General features: G+C 53.0%; 1 protein-coding gene across 2 annotated transcripts in view; it reads left to right on the top strand.

Annotated features, from left to right (window-relative positions):
* Positions 1-9,830: 9,830 nt before the first annotated feature.
* The window catches only part of PPP2R2C (protein phosphatase 2 regulatory subunit Bgamma), a 141,876-nt gene continuing 134,965 nt past the window's right edge, over positions 9,831-16,741 (top strand). The window contains exon 1 of one of the 2 annotated variants that reach the window (XM_070613314.1): positions 9,831-10,069. In XM_070613314.1, coding sequence (XP_070469415.1) covers positions 10,000-10,069 — 70 coding nt within the window. In that variant the 5' untranslated portion in view covers positions 9,831-9,999. Of the gene's footprint in view, positions 10,147-16,741 lie in introns of both variants that reach the window. The other variant, XM_070613315.1, reaches the window with a different exon arrangement.

Genomic DNA, 16,741 nt, shown 5'->3' with positions numbered 1-16,741 from the left:
TGGACATTATGATCTCTGTTGCAATTGCACAATTCTGCTGTTGTAGTGTGAAAGTGGCCATAGAAAATACATAAATGAATGGGTATGGCTGTGTGCCAATAAAATTTTATATATAAAAATAGGCAGCCAGAGCCAGCCCTGATGGCCTAGTGGTTAAAGTTTGTCATGCCGTGCTTCGGCGGGCTGGGTTTGGTTCCCAGGCAGTAGTCATGCAGTGGCTCATGTAGAAGAACCAGAAGAACTCACAACTATACACAACCATGTACTGGGGCTTTGTAAGGGGAAAGGAAGAAAAAAAGGGGAAGATTGGCAAAAGATATTAGTGTAGGGCAAATCTTTTCCTGCAAAAAAAAAAAAAAAAAAAAAGAGCAGTCAGTTTGCAGGCCATAGCTTGCTGAGTCCTGTGTAGAAGACAAGATAGGATAAAAATCTGTGACCTTGAATTAGTCAAATATTTCTGAGATATGACACCAAAAGAGGATCTTCAGAAGAAAAAAGTTGATAAATTGGGCTTCATCAAAATTAAAAATGTCTCCTTTTTGAAAGACACTATTAAGAGGATGAAAGACAAACTCTAGTCTGGGAGAAAATCTTTGCAAAACATGTATCTGATAAATGGTGTGTATCTAGACTGTGGAAAGAATCCTCAAGGCTCAATAATTAGAAAACAAACAAGCTAAATAATCAATGGAGAACACATCTCAACAGACACCTCACCAAAGATGATATACAGACGACAAGCACGTGAAAAGATGAACGACACCACTAGTCACTGGGGCAAGGCAAATTTAGGAACCACAATGAGATACACACCTAATAGAATGGCTAACACAAAAGAGGCTGACTTACCAAATTTTGGCAGGGAGCAGAGGAGCCGTTACCCTCACTCACTGTTGATGGGAACATAAAATGGTACAACCCGTTAGGAAACAGTTTGCAATATGGTCTCTATCATATACGAACTATTCCATAAAAGCATAAAAAGAGGGAATGTTCTCCAATTCATTTTATGATGCTAGTGTAAACTTGCTGGAAAACTGCAGGAAAAGAAATTTATTAGCCAATCCAACTTATAAACATAGATGCAAAAACAAAACTAATGGCAAAGCAAATTTGGAGATATACATATGAAAATATCTTATGGCTACGTAGGGTCCACTGTGGGAATACCAGAATGGTTTAAATATAAAACTGTTAATTTAACTCACTCCATTAATAGATTAAAGGCAAAAAGCCATATGGTCACATCAATAGATACAGTAAAACAAAGCAATCGGCCCAACAAAAAACACCCACATTAAGTAAATTTCAACACCCACTCTTGATCAACTCCCTCAGAAAACTGGGAAGGATGAGAAAGGGTAGCTGTCAAAACCTAGCAGCCAACATCATTTTTCACGGCAGAACTTTAAAAGCATTGCTAGACCTGAGACAGAGGCGACTTCCATCATCACTGCTGTTCCACTCTACCTGGTATGGGAACCAACTGGACCAGGCAGCAAACGAATAAAGAATGGCAAGAAAAAGCCAAAATTGTCTTAGCTGCAGTATGATTGTCTACATAGAAAATCCAGGAGAATCTGCTCTCAGACTACTAGAACCATGTGACAGTTCAATGAAACTGCTGGACACAAGATAACATACTAAAGTCAGCGGCATTCACTCTGAACAGCAAAGCCAGTTAGAATATAAAAGAGGGGGCAAATCCTATTCACAAAGGCAGTAAAATCTACAAGGTGCTTAAGATGAAACCTAAGAAAATATGTACAAACTCTTTACGCAGGTGGTGTAGCAGAGCAGCTCAGAGCAAAGCCCCCAACCCAGGACGCCTGGCTTCTCATGACAGCCCTACCTCTTACTGACTTGGGTAAATTACTTGATTGCTCTGTGCCTCAGCTTCCTCATTTGTAAAAGGGAGACAATAACACCTACCTCTCAGGGAAGCTGGGAAGATAACCAAGTTAAAGGGTTTAGAACAGTAGCAGGCACATATTAATATGTAAGTATTTGCTATTATTATTATGAAGAAAATGACGAAATTTAACTGAATGCCATGAAAGAACATCTGAATATACCTAGAGATAGACCATGTTCATGGATGGAACAATTCAGCATCAGAAAGATACAAATTTTCTACTGGTTAACTTATAAATTCTTTGTGGTTTCAATGAAAATGCTAACACATTTTTAATGGGATAGGAAAAATGGAAAATTTATATAGAAAAGTTTCAAGAATAGTAGACACAATTTTGAAGAAAAGCAAAGACTGTGCCATTTGATCCATTTGATATTGCCTCATCATAAACGATACTATGTAAAGCCGGGTAGTACCAGTGCAGGAGCCACGTTAGAAAGACCAATGGAACAGAATGCAGTCTGGAAATGGACCCACATGTGTGGGAAGTTGGTATAGAAGAGAACCGGCATCGTAAGTTGGAGGGAGAAGGATGGACTATCCAATAAATGATTTGGATATGAGGTTCTTCATATGGAAAAAATATATAATTAGACCCCTAACTCACCCCAAACAGAACAGTGTGCTCTAGATGGGCTAACTGTAAATGTAAAAGACGGACATTCCGTAGCCCACCTACATAATAACCCAGGAGGTGGGGAAGTGCTTAGTAAACAGGGCACAAAAGGCAAAATACTGAAAAGAAAATATTGATAAACTTTGCTACAAGAAAAGAATATCATAGACAAAGTTAAGAGAAAAGCAACAAATTAGAAGAGAATGTTTGCCACACACATAAATAGACGGAGGATAGGTAGTAAAACTATATAAGAAGCTGCAGGAAATCAGTAAGAAAAAAGCCAAATAACCCAGTGAGAAATGGGCAAAGGGAAGAACGGGCAATTCAGAGCAGAGGCAACACCAATGGCCAAACGGAAACATTCTCAACCTCACTAGTAATTCAAAAGTTAAACCATCATCTTATATCAACTTGCCCATGACCTTGATGAGAATTAAGTCAGTTCCAAGTGTTACTCAGCAGGTGACACACTGCTGTAGGAGTATACACTGTTTCTTGATTTGGCAACACATAGGAAGTTAAATATGTACAGATACCATAACCCTGCCTCCAGGTGTCCATCCTGGGGAACCCTTCCACTTGGGAAGGAGGAACTAGGTAAAATGATGTTGCCACAGTACTGTTTGAAATCCTGAAAGCTTGGAAACAACCTAAATGTCCATCAAGGCAGGTGGGAGGGAGGTGAGGAGAAATAATAAATTAATTGTAGTCACAGTATGCTGGTAAACATTTAACGACCTGCTGTCTAGAGAAAAAGCTTTAATTTGCAGCAGGTGCCAACTTCTGGGATAGAAATGCCCCTGCCATGGCTGATTTCTAGCTCCCCCATGACATCACGGAACGCAGAGCTGGGAAGAGATGCGCACGATCATCTCCGGCGAGGCTCTCGGGGCAGGTTCCAGCACACCATTGATTGCTTTCTTCCCGCATTCAGGATCAATGAAGAAATTAGGTAGAGTTGAAAAAAGAATGCTTAGAAATAAGTAATTTGTGATGTGGTGCAATCAATATGATAATGTTTGCATATATTTTAAAATCACACAAAATGATACAATGCATGTATATGTGTTAAAGAATAGAACATGGATGGGAAGAAAACATGCATTTTGGAATAGCGTTAAACTCGGAAACAGAAAGAGGGCGTTAGGACTGGAAAGGGATGCGAAGGAACTTCAGCGGATCTCTGTGGTTTCGTTTCTTAAATAAAAAGAACGGAAGCAAATACGTTGGAATCTTGAAATTGATTTCTTTTGAATCAGTATTGAAAAGATGGGGGATTATAATAGTATACTCTAATCTCTGTTTATTTGAAATATTTCATTAAAACACATATAATACAAAAAAAATAAAGTATGATCATGATTATGTAAAAACAAAACGCTACCTTGAAAAGGCCCTGGAACAGGACACTCTGAAAGCTTTTCGGTAATTATGTTTGGATCAGGAAATAGCTTTCCCATTTTCCTTCATTTCCACATTTTCTATCCTGAGTAAGTGTCACTTTTGCAGCAGCAGAAAGTCTCTCAACTTGTGAGTGTGGGGCTAGGTGATGGCTCTGGGTCCTTCCACGCTGACGTCTCTATTTGGTGGGTCTTAGCCTATCTCAGAATTCTGGTACTGAGACCAGACATGCTGGGACCTAGACTGGAAGGTTGGGGGGTTTGTCTAGCATCTCATGGAGAAAAGATCCACCTGGCCCTGCTCCATCCGGCCTCTACAGGATGAGCATGGTTCACAGTGGTGGAAAGAAGCTCCACCCTGGGACCTGGGTGCTCACGGGGGGGAAGGTGGCAGAGGAATAGTTACAGGAGGACCAGCCAGGATGGGTTAACTGTGCAAGCTCCGAACTCACCCAGGCCTGAGTAAATCTCAGCTCTGCCACTTATTAGCTAGGTGACTTAGGAAAAGAGACTCGGTGACTGTTTTTTTTTCATTTGAAGAATGACTACTGTAGTAGACTGCATTACTGTGCAAAATATTTGTGGCCTTTCCCTGGGGGAAGACTGCCCTTGTGTGCTCCATGGAGTTCATGTGGCCATGTGGCCTACAGTGTCCCTCCTGCCCAGAACTCATGATCGGAGGTTATGTGACTTACTTGGGCCAATGAAGCTGTAAGGGTGAGCTCATGGCCTCCATCTCTCTCTTTTGCGATGAGCCCAGCAATGTCCAAATTTAGGGCTGTTCCATCAGCCTGGTTCCCAGAATAAAGATGACAAGGATCTGAGTTGCAGCCAATTCATGATGCACATGCAGCGTGAGTGAGAAATGGGTTCTGAAGCCACTGCATCGGAAGGGCCGTCCCTCACTGCAACATAACCTAGTCGGTCTGGCCAAGACGGAGTCCTCGTGTCCTGAGGACAGACCAAGATAACACATGTGACGTGCTCGGCCACCACTTGGCATAAAGAGGTGTAGCAGTCAGGATAGGTGAGGTTATGCTGCAGTAAGAAACAAGCCACCAGTCTTGGTGACCAAACACATCACATGTTGATTTCTCACTCACCCTATACCTCTCACAGGGGTCCTGTTCTCTGTAGTCATTCAAGGATCCCAGCTGATGGAGGCTTTATCTTGGTGGATGCTTTTTCAAGACTTTGAGTCAGGGGGAAAAAAAAGGATCTGGCAAACCACATTCAGGCTCTTAAAGGTCCAGTCAGAAGAGTCGCCAGTCACTTCCCTCACATTTCGCTGCCTGAGGCAAGTCTCATGATTGTGCTGAATGTTAGGATGGGAAGTGCAAATCGACTCTGTGCACAGAAGGAAGTGGGCAGCAGGGTGTGTGGGGTCAGCTCTAAGACCCCCTGTGGCTATCGGATGATGGGAGCTGCTGCCAGGGTTCCCAATCATCACGGCGTGTCAGCTGATTCCAAGAGGAGAAAAGTGGGATGTGGGAACAGCATTCTAGGCAGGGGACAAGCATGTGCACATACACAGGGTCTTGAAGGGGCCTGCCTCGTTCAGGAAATTGCAAATGTTCGGGGGAGGAACAGATGGCACACACAGGGAATTGGCTAGAGATGTGGTTTGAGTCCATATTGTGAAGACCTTTGTGTGGAAGCTGGGAGCCTTCAAACATTTGAAGCAGAAAAGTGAACATGGTCAGTTTTAGTCCTCATGAGGGAGGGGTGAGCCACTGAGTTCTGGCGGGGCAATGAGGCTGGTGGGGGCAGGGGGAGGGTGTGAGAGCTCTGAGAGCAAGTCAGCAGGACTGGAAGACCCGCAGGCTGTGAGGCTTGAGGGTAATGGGGCCGAGGATGACCCCAGTCCATCCAGAGTGGGGAGCGGGGAGGGCCAGGATCAGATTCAGGAGAGGATGCTGGCAGCAGCGTTGGGGGTGGTGAACGGCTAAAACCACAGACGACGACAGCACCTCACTCGAGGAGGCTGTGGAGCAATCAGAAGTCTCTTACTTTAGCTCTTGGGGAAACCCTTTAATGTCAGCTCCTAAAGCTCAGCATATGGATCCCCGTCACTGGGCACTTCCCTGATGAGCACGTACACCCCACAGAAGGAGTCCATGTGCATGCCGAGACGTAGCTTTATTCATAATGACCTCCAAACTGAAGACAAGCCAAATGCCCATCAACAGGAGGGTAAATTGCAGAGTATTTCTACAGTGGAATATTATACAACAATTAAAAATGAATAAATGATAGCTACATATACATAATAGTGAGTGAACCTCAGAAAACTTAATGCTGAACAAAAGAAACCAGATCCAAAACATTCACACTCTATGATTCTATTTATAGAAAGCCCCAAGTTGAAAACCAGGGTTAGGAGTCAGGATTATCTTTTGGGTGGTAGAGTGGGTAATGAGGGGGGCCTCAAGAGGAGGGCGGCATCCTCTTTTCCTGACTTGGGTGGCAGTCATACAAGTATCTGCTCCGTGATGGCTCATTGGGTTGAACATCTAACTTCTGTGCACCTTTCTGTGCACATACTGTGCTTAAAACAAGGTGAGGGGAAAAGAGAAGCAGACTAAGACGCAGCGTTTCGGGACCCCCAGAAGGAGCACAACCTGTAAAGCAGCTGAGAAGCAGCGAGCAGAAGGTGTTGTCAGTGAAGTGGAGGGAAGGAGTGCAGGGGTGGCTCCCAGGGCGGAAGCTGCAGGGAGGGGAGCTAAGGGAGGAGGGCAGAGATTCAGCCACTGGTTCCAGGAAAGGAGAGTCATTGTCAACCCGGTGAGCCCAGAGTTTCTTTTTTGGGAGGAAGGGTGAGCTGGTGGTGAGAAGCCGGGTTGGTGGAGGGCTCTAGCAGCGAGTAGATGGCAAACGGGAATGTGCTCTTCGGCACTGCGGTCGGTTGTGGAGGGGAGGAGAGCCACATGCTGCAGCTGGAGGGGACGCCGAGTCAGGACTGTTTTCTAACGTGGAAAAGACCCAAACAGGCTTTGCTGTGGGGAGCCCCAGAGGGAGGCCAACAAATTTCACCTTGACCACAGAGATCTTCCCCATGCACCCTTTATAAAGCAGACACCTACTCCTGCCATCCGTCTCCACCCCTGCGCCCCACCCTCTCTCTTCTCATCATCATGACCCTCAAGCTATGTGTTCACCTTATCTGGCTGACCTCGCCCCACTGGGAGGTCGGCCCCCTGGGAGTCGGGGGCTCTGTCTGTCCTGTTCTCCTCTCTGCCCCCATGCTGGGAACACGTCTGCACATAGTAGGTGCTTAACAAGCATTCATCATGAATGAAAGAACGGGGAGGAGTCTGTGCAGAGATGGAGGCTGGGATGGGAGGACAGGGGGACAGGGCGGAGGCAGACGGAGAAGAGGAAGCAGTGGACGCCATGAGATTGAGTGGGGGTGGGGGGGCAGGGGGTTGAGGGAGGGGTCCTGATGGGGGGCCTTAGGAGAATGGAGGATCCAGTCCGGAGGAGCCCTGAGGGAGCGGGATGCGGGCGTGCAGAGGGGCCAATGCTGAGCCTCAGGGCCTAGCCAGGTTGGAGGCCACCAAGTCCGGGTTCCCCAGCCCGGCTCAGAAGCTGACGAAGGGGCTGGACTGCTGCATCGGGCCAGGGCAAGGCCCTTATCACTGTGGTCCAGGGCATCCCAGAAGACGGGGTGGGTGTTTCAGCAGAACTAACAGATAGCGAGGATGGGGTGAGAGGGTCTCCCCAAGATCAGAGAGGCGAGGCTCAGCATGACGATGACCATATCTAACGTTCTGGAGCACCGATGAGGCCAGGATCCTGCTGAGCATGAATTGGCCACACCAATCCTGGGATCAGATTCATTTTACAGGCGAGGTTGCGCTTGCCTGGGCCCCCTCACTGTCGAGACTTGAGCCCAGCCTGTCCATCTTCCAGTGTCTGAGGCTGCAGACACTTTGCCATCCTGAGCTGGAGAGGTGAGGAGGGTACGGACAGGGAGTGAGGGGCCAGGCATTGGAGCAGACCAGGCTGGTGGGTGAGAGAGGACGTGGACGTCAGCCTCCTCCACGATGTGGAGCAAGCACATCCTGAGGGTCCTTGCGTTTACTAGTCCTTGCCCTGAATCTGCACACCTGTGCTGGGAGGTGGATGTTGTGAAAGCTGAGGCTGGGGCAGGTGGGGGACCTGCCCCAGGTCACTCAGCAAGCAGGTGGTGGCACTGGCAGAGCCCCCAGGCTTCTCCTGTGTCCCGCCTCTTCCATTGCACTGCAGGGTGCTGCGGGGGGTGGAGGGCCGAGAAGAGGCGGTGAGGAGGGCTTCCACCTCCTGGAGGTCCATTCTGGGCATTTCTATCCAATGAAAGCCCAGCTCTAGCTGGCAAAACTCCCTTCCATTCCCCAGCAAGAAACCTCAGGGGGCGTCCACCTGCCCTAGTCTTTCCTATAACCCCCTCCTCCCAGCCCCAGCCCCTTCGGGACTCGCCCGCCCCACTGCACTTTGGGGAGCTGCCTGCAGTCTCTGAAAAACCAGTTGAGAGGAGCAGAGAGCATCACAGAATTGTGGGACCAGGGGAAACCAGCTCCCCCTCCCACCTGGGGCTGGAGCCCCCTTGGGGACTCCTCCAAGGCAGTCGGCACATTCCTCCCCCTCCCTTCCCAAGGAGGTTTGCTGAACACCTGGGAAGGCCTGCTGGTCCCGGGGGCTGATCCACTCCCTCCCCAGCACCTCTGAAGCCCCCGCTGAGGCCTGTGCTCTGTGCCTTGAGTCCTTGGGCAAGGGGTCAGCTTGGAGGAGGTGGCAGCTCGACAAGACGGGACACATATTTTTTGAAGCCCTGCTCTGTGCCAGGCACTGTGTACAATGAGAGGCGGGGTGACTAAGGGACAGGAGGTCCCTTCCTGTGAGAAGCCCTGGGTTTGGCGGGGAGGGAGATGGGGTGGAGGGACCCTCATTTTCCAGCCCATTTTTGGAGTGTACCCAGAGCTGTTCCCACCCTTCCTCTCACCAGTAAGTAGAAAGGGGAGCATGAGGAGAGGTCACAGAGCTCTGCCTGGAGGAGGCCAACCACCCCAGCCATCTCCTCCAGAGTTTTGCCTTGTAGGGGGCTGACCCTCCTGGCCCCTCGGTCCGGCCCCCAGCTTCTTCCCACGGGTCCAGGGTGGGCTCCGGAGGGCCCTCACAACGGGTCTGACCCACCCTCTTCTACCAGTGAAGGGAACCGTGTCCTCGCCCCTCTGAAGATGCTCTCCTTCTCCAGGTGCGCCACCTTCAGCTGCGCCCCCATCCCCTCCCGGTCCTTCCGGTCGCTGCCCGCCTGCCCTCCCTTCTTCTGAGTCCCCATCCATTGGCCGTCTCTTCCAGAATTGGAGCACCTGGGCACCCAAGGTGCCCCCAAAAGCTCAGCTGACCAGCGCCCAGGCCCAGGCTGGCCATCTCCTTCCTCCCTTCCCCCTGGCGCGCCCAGGTACCGAAGGTGCCCAAGCGCGAGGGCCTGAGCCCGCGGGGCCGCCTCGGCCGGGCGCGGCTCCACCTGCAGGGCGCTCGGCGGCCGGCGCGCGGCGGGCGGCGCGGGCCGCGGGGGCGGAGGAGCGGGCGGCGCGAGGGAGGGGCCTGCGACAGCGGCGGCGGCCGCCCCAGCCCGCGCAGCCCGCCTCGGCCCCGGCTCGGTCGGCGCAGCGCCGCGCGCGTCCCCTCCGCCGCCGCCGCCGCCGCCGCCGCCGCCGCCGCCGCCGCCGCCGCCGCCGCCGCCGCCGCCGCCGCCGCCGCAGCGAGCGCCCCGCACCAGGCCGCCGCCGCCGCGGGCGCACGGACGCAGCGCGCCCCGGCCGGCCGGCATGCGCGCCCGGGCCCCGGCCCGCCCCCACCCGCGGCCGCCGCCCGCCCGCCGCGCGCTCGCCTGACCGCGGCGCCCGCCCCGGCCGCCCGCCCGTCCCCGGCCGCCCCCGGCCGCGATGCCCGCCCCCCGGGGCCCCGGCGGCCCGCGCCCCTGCTAGGCTGCGGCGGCATGGCCCGCGCGCCCGGCGCGACCTCTGCGGATTGCATCGGTGTGCGGCGGCGGGGCATGCCCAGGGCACCGGGCACGGCCTTCAATGGGCGAGGACACGGACACGCGGAAAATTAACCACAGCTTCCTGCGGGACCACAGCTATGTGACTGAAGGTAACGTACGTGTTGTCTGAGGCCCCCTCCGGCCGGCCGCGGCGTGGGGATGCCGTCGCACCGAATGCCCTCCGAAGGTTTGGACCGCGCGCTGTGTGTCGTGTCCCCCCACCCCACCCCACCCCACCCCACCCCGCCCGGGTCCGGGAGGGAGGGAGCCCGAGGGCGCCGGCCTCCGCTGCCCAGCCGCCCGAGAGGGCAGCGCCCTCCTCCGCGCCGCCCTCCGGCAGGGGCAGGCAGCTTTCCGGCCCCGGGCCTGGTGCCATCCTGAATCGGCCGGCCCTGGCCATCATTTTCAAAACGGCCATCCCTGCGGCTAACCTGGGGAAGAAATCCCGGGGAAATTTAATGGCTCAGAATGCTGGGTTTGCCATTTCAGCCCTGCCCAAAGCTCGCAGAATTTTCTAGGCTGCTCACTCCCCGGAGACGAAGAGGGACCCAGAAAAAAAAAATCCATTGCCGGATTCGCCTGAGAGGCTCGCTGTCCTCGGCCCCTCCCTGGGCCTCCAGAGGCAGGGTCCCATAGTGGGTGGGAGAAGCGGCTGGTTTGGGGTTGGTTTTTATTCCTAGAGTTATACTAGCTGGCCCCAAACTGTCAGAATTTTCCAAAAAAGTGGACTATGCCACCCCAAATGGGCCGTGCATTTGAAATCCCCTAAATTGGCCGTAGATGCCCAAGCCCAACCCCCACCCTGAGGCTGGCGGAATCCAGAGGGTCAGCGCCCCGCTCCCATAGGCCGGTAACCTCCAAGGGTCCCTCTGCTCCACCTCTCCGGGGGACGGTGGGGACCGCTGCCGAGCCCGCTGCAGCCCGGCGCCCGCGGAGCGAAGTCTCCAACGAGGATGGGGAGAGCTAGCCGCGGGCTGTCCGCCTGCAGCGGTGGGGGTTCTGGGCTGGAGACCTTCCCGGGCTTAGGGATTTCGGGACTGCCTGCGTCTTCCCTAGGGGCTGCTGGGCTGGTTGCAGAAGTGTTTGCGGGTTTTTAGCAAGAGGTCCCCTGGTGGCTGCCCCTGTAGGAGGGGCCCTGGGCATTGCGCGCCGCGGTGCTCGTGCGCGTGGGTGCCTGTGTCAGGGACCCTGTGTGGGCCCGGCGGCGGTGACTCCGCTCCCGGGTGGTGTCCGCCGGAAATGAGGCCAGACCCGGTAGCCGGAGCCCTGCGGAGGCCGAGGCCGGGAGCGCTGGGCCAGCGCCGGGCGGGCTCCGTGGCCTCCGGGCGGGGAGTGCAGAGGCTGGGCTGGGTGTGTAGCCTGGGCGGAGGGATGCTGAGGGTGGCGCTCCCCGCATCCCGCTTAGACCCGCTGAGTCATGCTTTGCTGATGGGTGTGTGTGAGGGGAGAGGGGGCAGGGCTGCCCAGGGCTGCGTGGCTGGTGAGGGCTGGCCGCAAGCTATGGCTTCTCGGGGACCTTTGTCGCCTGCCTTGGTGAGGTGGAGGAAGGATCAGTGCGGGTTGGCGTGTTCCTTCTGCTGCCAGCCTGCTGAGTGGTGGAGGGGGAAACAGGCCTCTGGCTGCTGGCAGGGGCTCCAGTGGTCTGGCCCTGGCACAGACAGGGGATGTTGGCAGGTGCTTCTGGTCTGGCTTTCCGGAGGAAGCCTGGGGTTTCCCATCTCCACATCCAGGGCGATGGACAGGGCTCAGGGCTTTGTGGTTAAGAGTAGAAAGCGCCAGGCCTGACCCATGGTGGACATTTGCAGACGTGAATTCCTTCTTCATTCTCCACCAGCCCCTTTCTTTCATAAACCTGCCAGCTCTCAGCAGGCGCGAGCCGGGGCAAGTGCATCGTTATAAGGGTGAGAAGTGATGATTTTAATGCCCCTTCCTTCATTCGACAAGTATTTACTGAGCACCCACAGTGCCAGTCCTGTGTGAGCCCTAGGGCTGGACAGAGCGCCTGCCCTCGGGCCCTGTGATGTTGAGGAGAGTCTCCTCTCGCTGTCTCAGTTTCCCCGTCTGTAAAATGGAGTGGATGGTACCATCTTTCCCACAGTCTGGCGAGTAGGTGAGATGGTGGATGGAGGAGGCACCTCGGAACCATAAACCGTGCACTGGCAGCTAAAGTGTGTTGAGCACCTGTGTGCCCTGGGGCCTCACACACGAGGTCCACACACCCTTACACCCAGTCCATAGATGAGGAAACTGAGGCTCAGCCTTTGTCCACATCCCAGGCTGAGTGCTGGTTGCGTATAGGGCATAGGGCTCAGGTGCTAAGGATGCAGAGAGGATCCAGATCAGAAATTCCTGTCCTCAGGGAGTGAAAGCAATAACAATAATTATTAGAATTAGAATTAGATGAGATTCTGGCCTCCCTGCTTGAAAATGGACTTCCACACTATTGCATCTTGCTTACATGCTGTGCTGAGAGCATAGGGTCCGTCACTGATTTGGATGTCAGATAGACTTGTGTTCAAATCCTGCTTCTGACTCTGCATATGCTGTGCAGCCTTGGATAAGTTACTAAACCTTTCTGAGTATCACTTTCTCTCTTTGTAAAGGGAGAAATAATAATGATTTATCTTACAGGGTTGTTGGGACGATTAGTGATTATGCTAATATAGAAAGCACCCAGCATAGTATTAGGTCTAATTGGAGGCATTTAATAAACAACACTGCTATAATTTAAAACTTTCGTTCCTGGAAAGAGCTTCAGGAGCAAATAGTGGATGCTAAGAATTCGCAAACGACCCAGGTGTACAAATTTCTCTTCTGCTTGGTCATTTGGTCCACCAGCACTTGCTCACTACACTCCAGTGGCTCTGATATACTCCTGTTTCTTAAGCAGGCCATTTTCTTTCTTGTCTCAGGGCCTTTGCACTGGCTGTGTCTTCTGCCTGAAACAGTCACCTGCTTTTCTCATGGCTGACTCCTCATCCTTTAGGTCTCAAGTTAAACGGCATGTTCGCCAGTGGGAGTCCTGCTTGAGTTCCTGCATCTCTTCTTATAAAAAATTCAAAAACCTTGGGAAGAGTTGAGGTTTTGTTAGTCATTCACACCTTGGTGTGAATTAGTCAGAACACCTTTTTTTCCTCCTAACTCTTGGCTCAGCTCAGCTGAATGAGGGTTGTTGTGATCATTAAGTGTGGGTACAGGCCACCTGGGGGCACAGAGAACTTTGCAAAGATGAGTGGGTGTTGCAGAGAGCAGCACAGTGGAGGCTCTTAGGAGAATGGAAGGACCTGGGCCCTAGAGAAAGGCCCCGAGGGATAGGAGGATGCCAGGAGTCTCTGTTCCGACTTTTCTCAAGAGCTGGATGTGGCCCCAGGAGGGATGCTTCCTGGCTGTGTTCTCTTGCTGCAGCCCCGGGACTCAGCGTTCGGGTGAGTTGGACAGGTGTTTCCAGGCTAGACCAGGTCTGTGAAATGCATTCACTCTCCTGCACGCAGCAGGGGTTACCGAGTACATCCTCCTCTGGGTCTGGCCCTGGTCAGGCAGTGGCGGACCAGACCCAGGAGCTCCTGGCCCCGGGGAGGTGGTAGATGCTGATGAGGTAGATTGTGGCAGTGACTGGGTCCCTTTGGGAAGCAGCAGTCACTCCCAGACGCCTGATGGGTAAGTCACGTTGGGGGCACGCTTTTGTGCTGGGACCACGGGCGCGGCTTTCCCTCCCTCGAGCACCTCAGCCGTTGAACCCTGTTGTCTGCATGTGCCTCTTTCATCCGTGGAAAGGAACGCACCTGTCCCCGTAACCCCCTGTCCTTGCCATCCTCGTGGGTTCCGTGTGATTTCAGAGTGATCTGTTTATCCCCACAGAGTCGTCCTGAGTTTATAGTTGAGGAGGTGAAGCGGAGGAGTGCAGTGACTCGCTCGGGAAGTGGTTAAGATCAGGAGGGCGGCCCAGGCCTGTCTGAACCGGCATTTAGGTGGTTTCTGCCGCCTTCGTGTTTTGAACTAGCTGTGCCCTGGATGGCATCAGTTTTCTGCCCAGGCTGGCCGAACACCCAGCATTCAGGCAGATGTGCATTCTGTGGTGCGTATTGTGGCTGATCTCCCCACCCGCCTGTCCCCCTTCACACCACCGAGAACACAGGTGGTTCCCGGCAAGAGACCTGTGGCCATGGGCTGGACGAGCTTGGTCCAAGGGTAATCCCATCGCTCTTGCAGTGACTGGTTCCAGGATGGACGTGGGAGTTCGTTCTGGAGGTCAAGCGGAAGGTAGAGAGGGCTGCAGGGGGCCAGTCCCTCTCTTGTGATGGCACATGGAAGCCCCATGGTTGCCGGCAGCCACCTTGAGGGCGTGAAGGGAGTAAGTTTTAAGCCAACAACACAGTTGATGGCAGAGCAAAGAGTGAGTGAGAAGTGGGGATGTGGGTGACATCTGTGACTCCCTGTGTTAACCAGGCCTGACGTCCACCTGCCTCTGGGCTTCCAGTTCCGTGAGCTGGTACATTTATTTCCTCACCGTTACGCACTTTGAGCCGACGCTCTGTTACTTGCAGCCAACAGCACCCCTGCTTGCACAGCCTTTCCTAGTTATCGGGAAACCCAGGAGCCCTGTCCCTCGTGACCTAGACTCGAGATACATAAAACCAGGAGGCACTTCGATTTTCTTGCTTTCTGTTTTAGGAATCTTCTTTGATCTCTTGTAATTCACTTAAGTCAAAATCGCCAAGTTCCGTTTTCCCCTCCTGGGCCCTACTGAGGGGGTGGCTCCAGCCAGATGAGATATCCCCAGGTCTGGTGCCAGGGGACCTGTGTGCCTGGTGGGGTCTGGCTTTGGGTCTGCAATCTCAGGCGGGTCACACAGTCTCTCAGAGCCTTAGTTTCTTCTCTGGCTTGTTGCTCAGATCACTTGTAACCGGGGCTGTACATCTCCGTGAAGCCCCCACCCTGCTTCGCGACGGGAATCCTCCTGGTGAACTTGCGGCATTCGATTACACGGCCTGGAGTATGTGCGCGTGCCCAGCCCAGGCCCAGGGGCACAGGCAGCACTTAGCAAGTATTGATATCTGTTCTTTAGCGGTAAGAGTTAGATTGGCCTGTAAAACTATCATCAGACTGGCTAACCCAACTCCGTCCCTAACCCATGGGGAAACTGAGGCTGGGGGGAGGCGGTTACTTGTGGCACCGACCTAAAGCCAGCCCAGAGGGAGGGCCTGGAGGGTCAGCCGTCAATTTTTGAAAATCAGGGCGTGGACTGCTCAGATCTTTCTTCCTTTTGCTTCCATTGAGGAGCGTCGCTTCCACAAGCTTTCTTGGGGTTCCACGGCTGATGCTGTCTCTGCCTCAGGGGTGGGGCAGGGAAGGAGGCCGCGATGGGACACCTCTGGGTGCCCTCCACCAAATCTCATCCCCTCTCTAGCCTCAGTTTCCCTGCACTGCCTCCTGCCCTGGGTTGTCCCAGGCTGTGATGAGCAAAGGCCGTGTGGACTCCACAGGCCCCCCATGTGGAGGGGTTATTGTTGTCCATCTCCCAAACCGCCGCGTGGACCACCCATACACCCCGCTGTGAGCGGCAGCTCATTTGTTTGTCATCAGCGCTGACTCGGAGGTTGGTGCAGACACGCAGTAGGGTGTTTTCCATTTTCTTTCTGTGAGATGGAAATCAAATTCTAATACAGTTTTTCCACATGATCTCCTGGTTGTCTTAACTTGCTACAGCTTTTGGGTTTTGTCCTTAAAGCCCGCAGAGCTAAGGGGGGTTTTTGCCAGAGGTGTTTTAGGTCTTGAGAACCGGAAGCGTGGCTGTGCACTGCTGGGCTCGGTCGGGAGGACTACAGAGCAGCGACGTGGATGACGAGGGCAGCGGTCTCCAGTGTGCCTCGCAGGGAGACACGCTGTTGGCAATCTCTGATAGTTCTTTCCGGTCTTTTGTAAGTGCCCATGTCTGTTTTTAATAAAAGCTGTAATCTCTCTCTATAAACCATTTTGAAGGCTATTTTTCTGATTAAGCATGAGATTATAAGAATTTTCCAGTGCTTTGCTCCAGGGCTGGCTTCACGGGTGTGCCGCCTGTGCGGTCATATAGGGTCCCCTACTCAGAAGGGCCGTGTGCTTGGTTGAATGCTCTGCTGTCACCATCTTGAAATTTTTAATACTTTTATCTTTGAACCTGTGTTTTGTAAGTGACGTCTGATGGGATAGTGGAGCATGCGCACAAGCAGAGGTGACACATGCAACAAGTGTTTCCGCTGTTCCTCATGCAGCTTCCATAACACACTTACCTGTGTTCACTCTGAGCGTCGCTGAGCCTCCCATGTGTTGTGGGGCCACCAGAATTCTGCGATTGCGCGCCAGATCAGTGTGTCTGTGGTTGTGTGAGCGGAAGTGCTGACAGCCCTGAGATGCCACGCTGTCGGCCTGAACCCGAACTTGTTCGGAATGCAGAAGGGAGGCGGCGACATTCTGAGAAGCATGAGGACCAAGTACCCTGGCACATCCTTTCTTACTCATGTTACCTCCCTGTGTTAGCTGCTCACTGATGCTGAAATGATGACACTGAAGGAAAAAGAAGATAGGACAACAGCAGCTTCCTTTCTTTTCAGCCCTTATTTGTCATTGAGCCAAGAGTAGAGATGTGTGCCTAGAATGTGCGAGCATCGCAAAGTGAAATAGAAACAGATGAGTTGGTTCCGTGCAGGGTTGCCCCTGCTCTGGGAGGAACGAGGAGCATTTGCCTGTAGAAGCCAGCAGTTTCAGGTGGAGGATTTCAGTGCTTCTGCATTTCGGTTCAGTGC

This window comes from Equus przewalskii, chromosome 3 (genome assembly GCF_037783145.1).
Source record: "Equus przewalskii isolate Varuska chromosome 3, EquPr2, whole genome shotgun sequence".
Taxonomy (NCBI): Eukaryota; Metazoa; Chordata; class Mammalia; order Perissodactyla; family Equidae; genus Equus; species Equus przewalskii.
The sequence above is the reverse complement of the archived record's forward strand: the minus strand, read 5'-3'. Positions and strand labels throughout refer to the sequence as shown.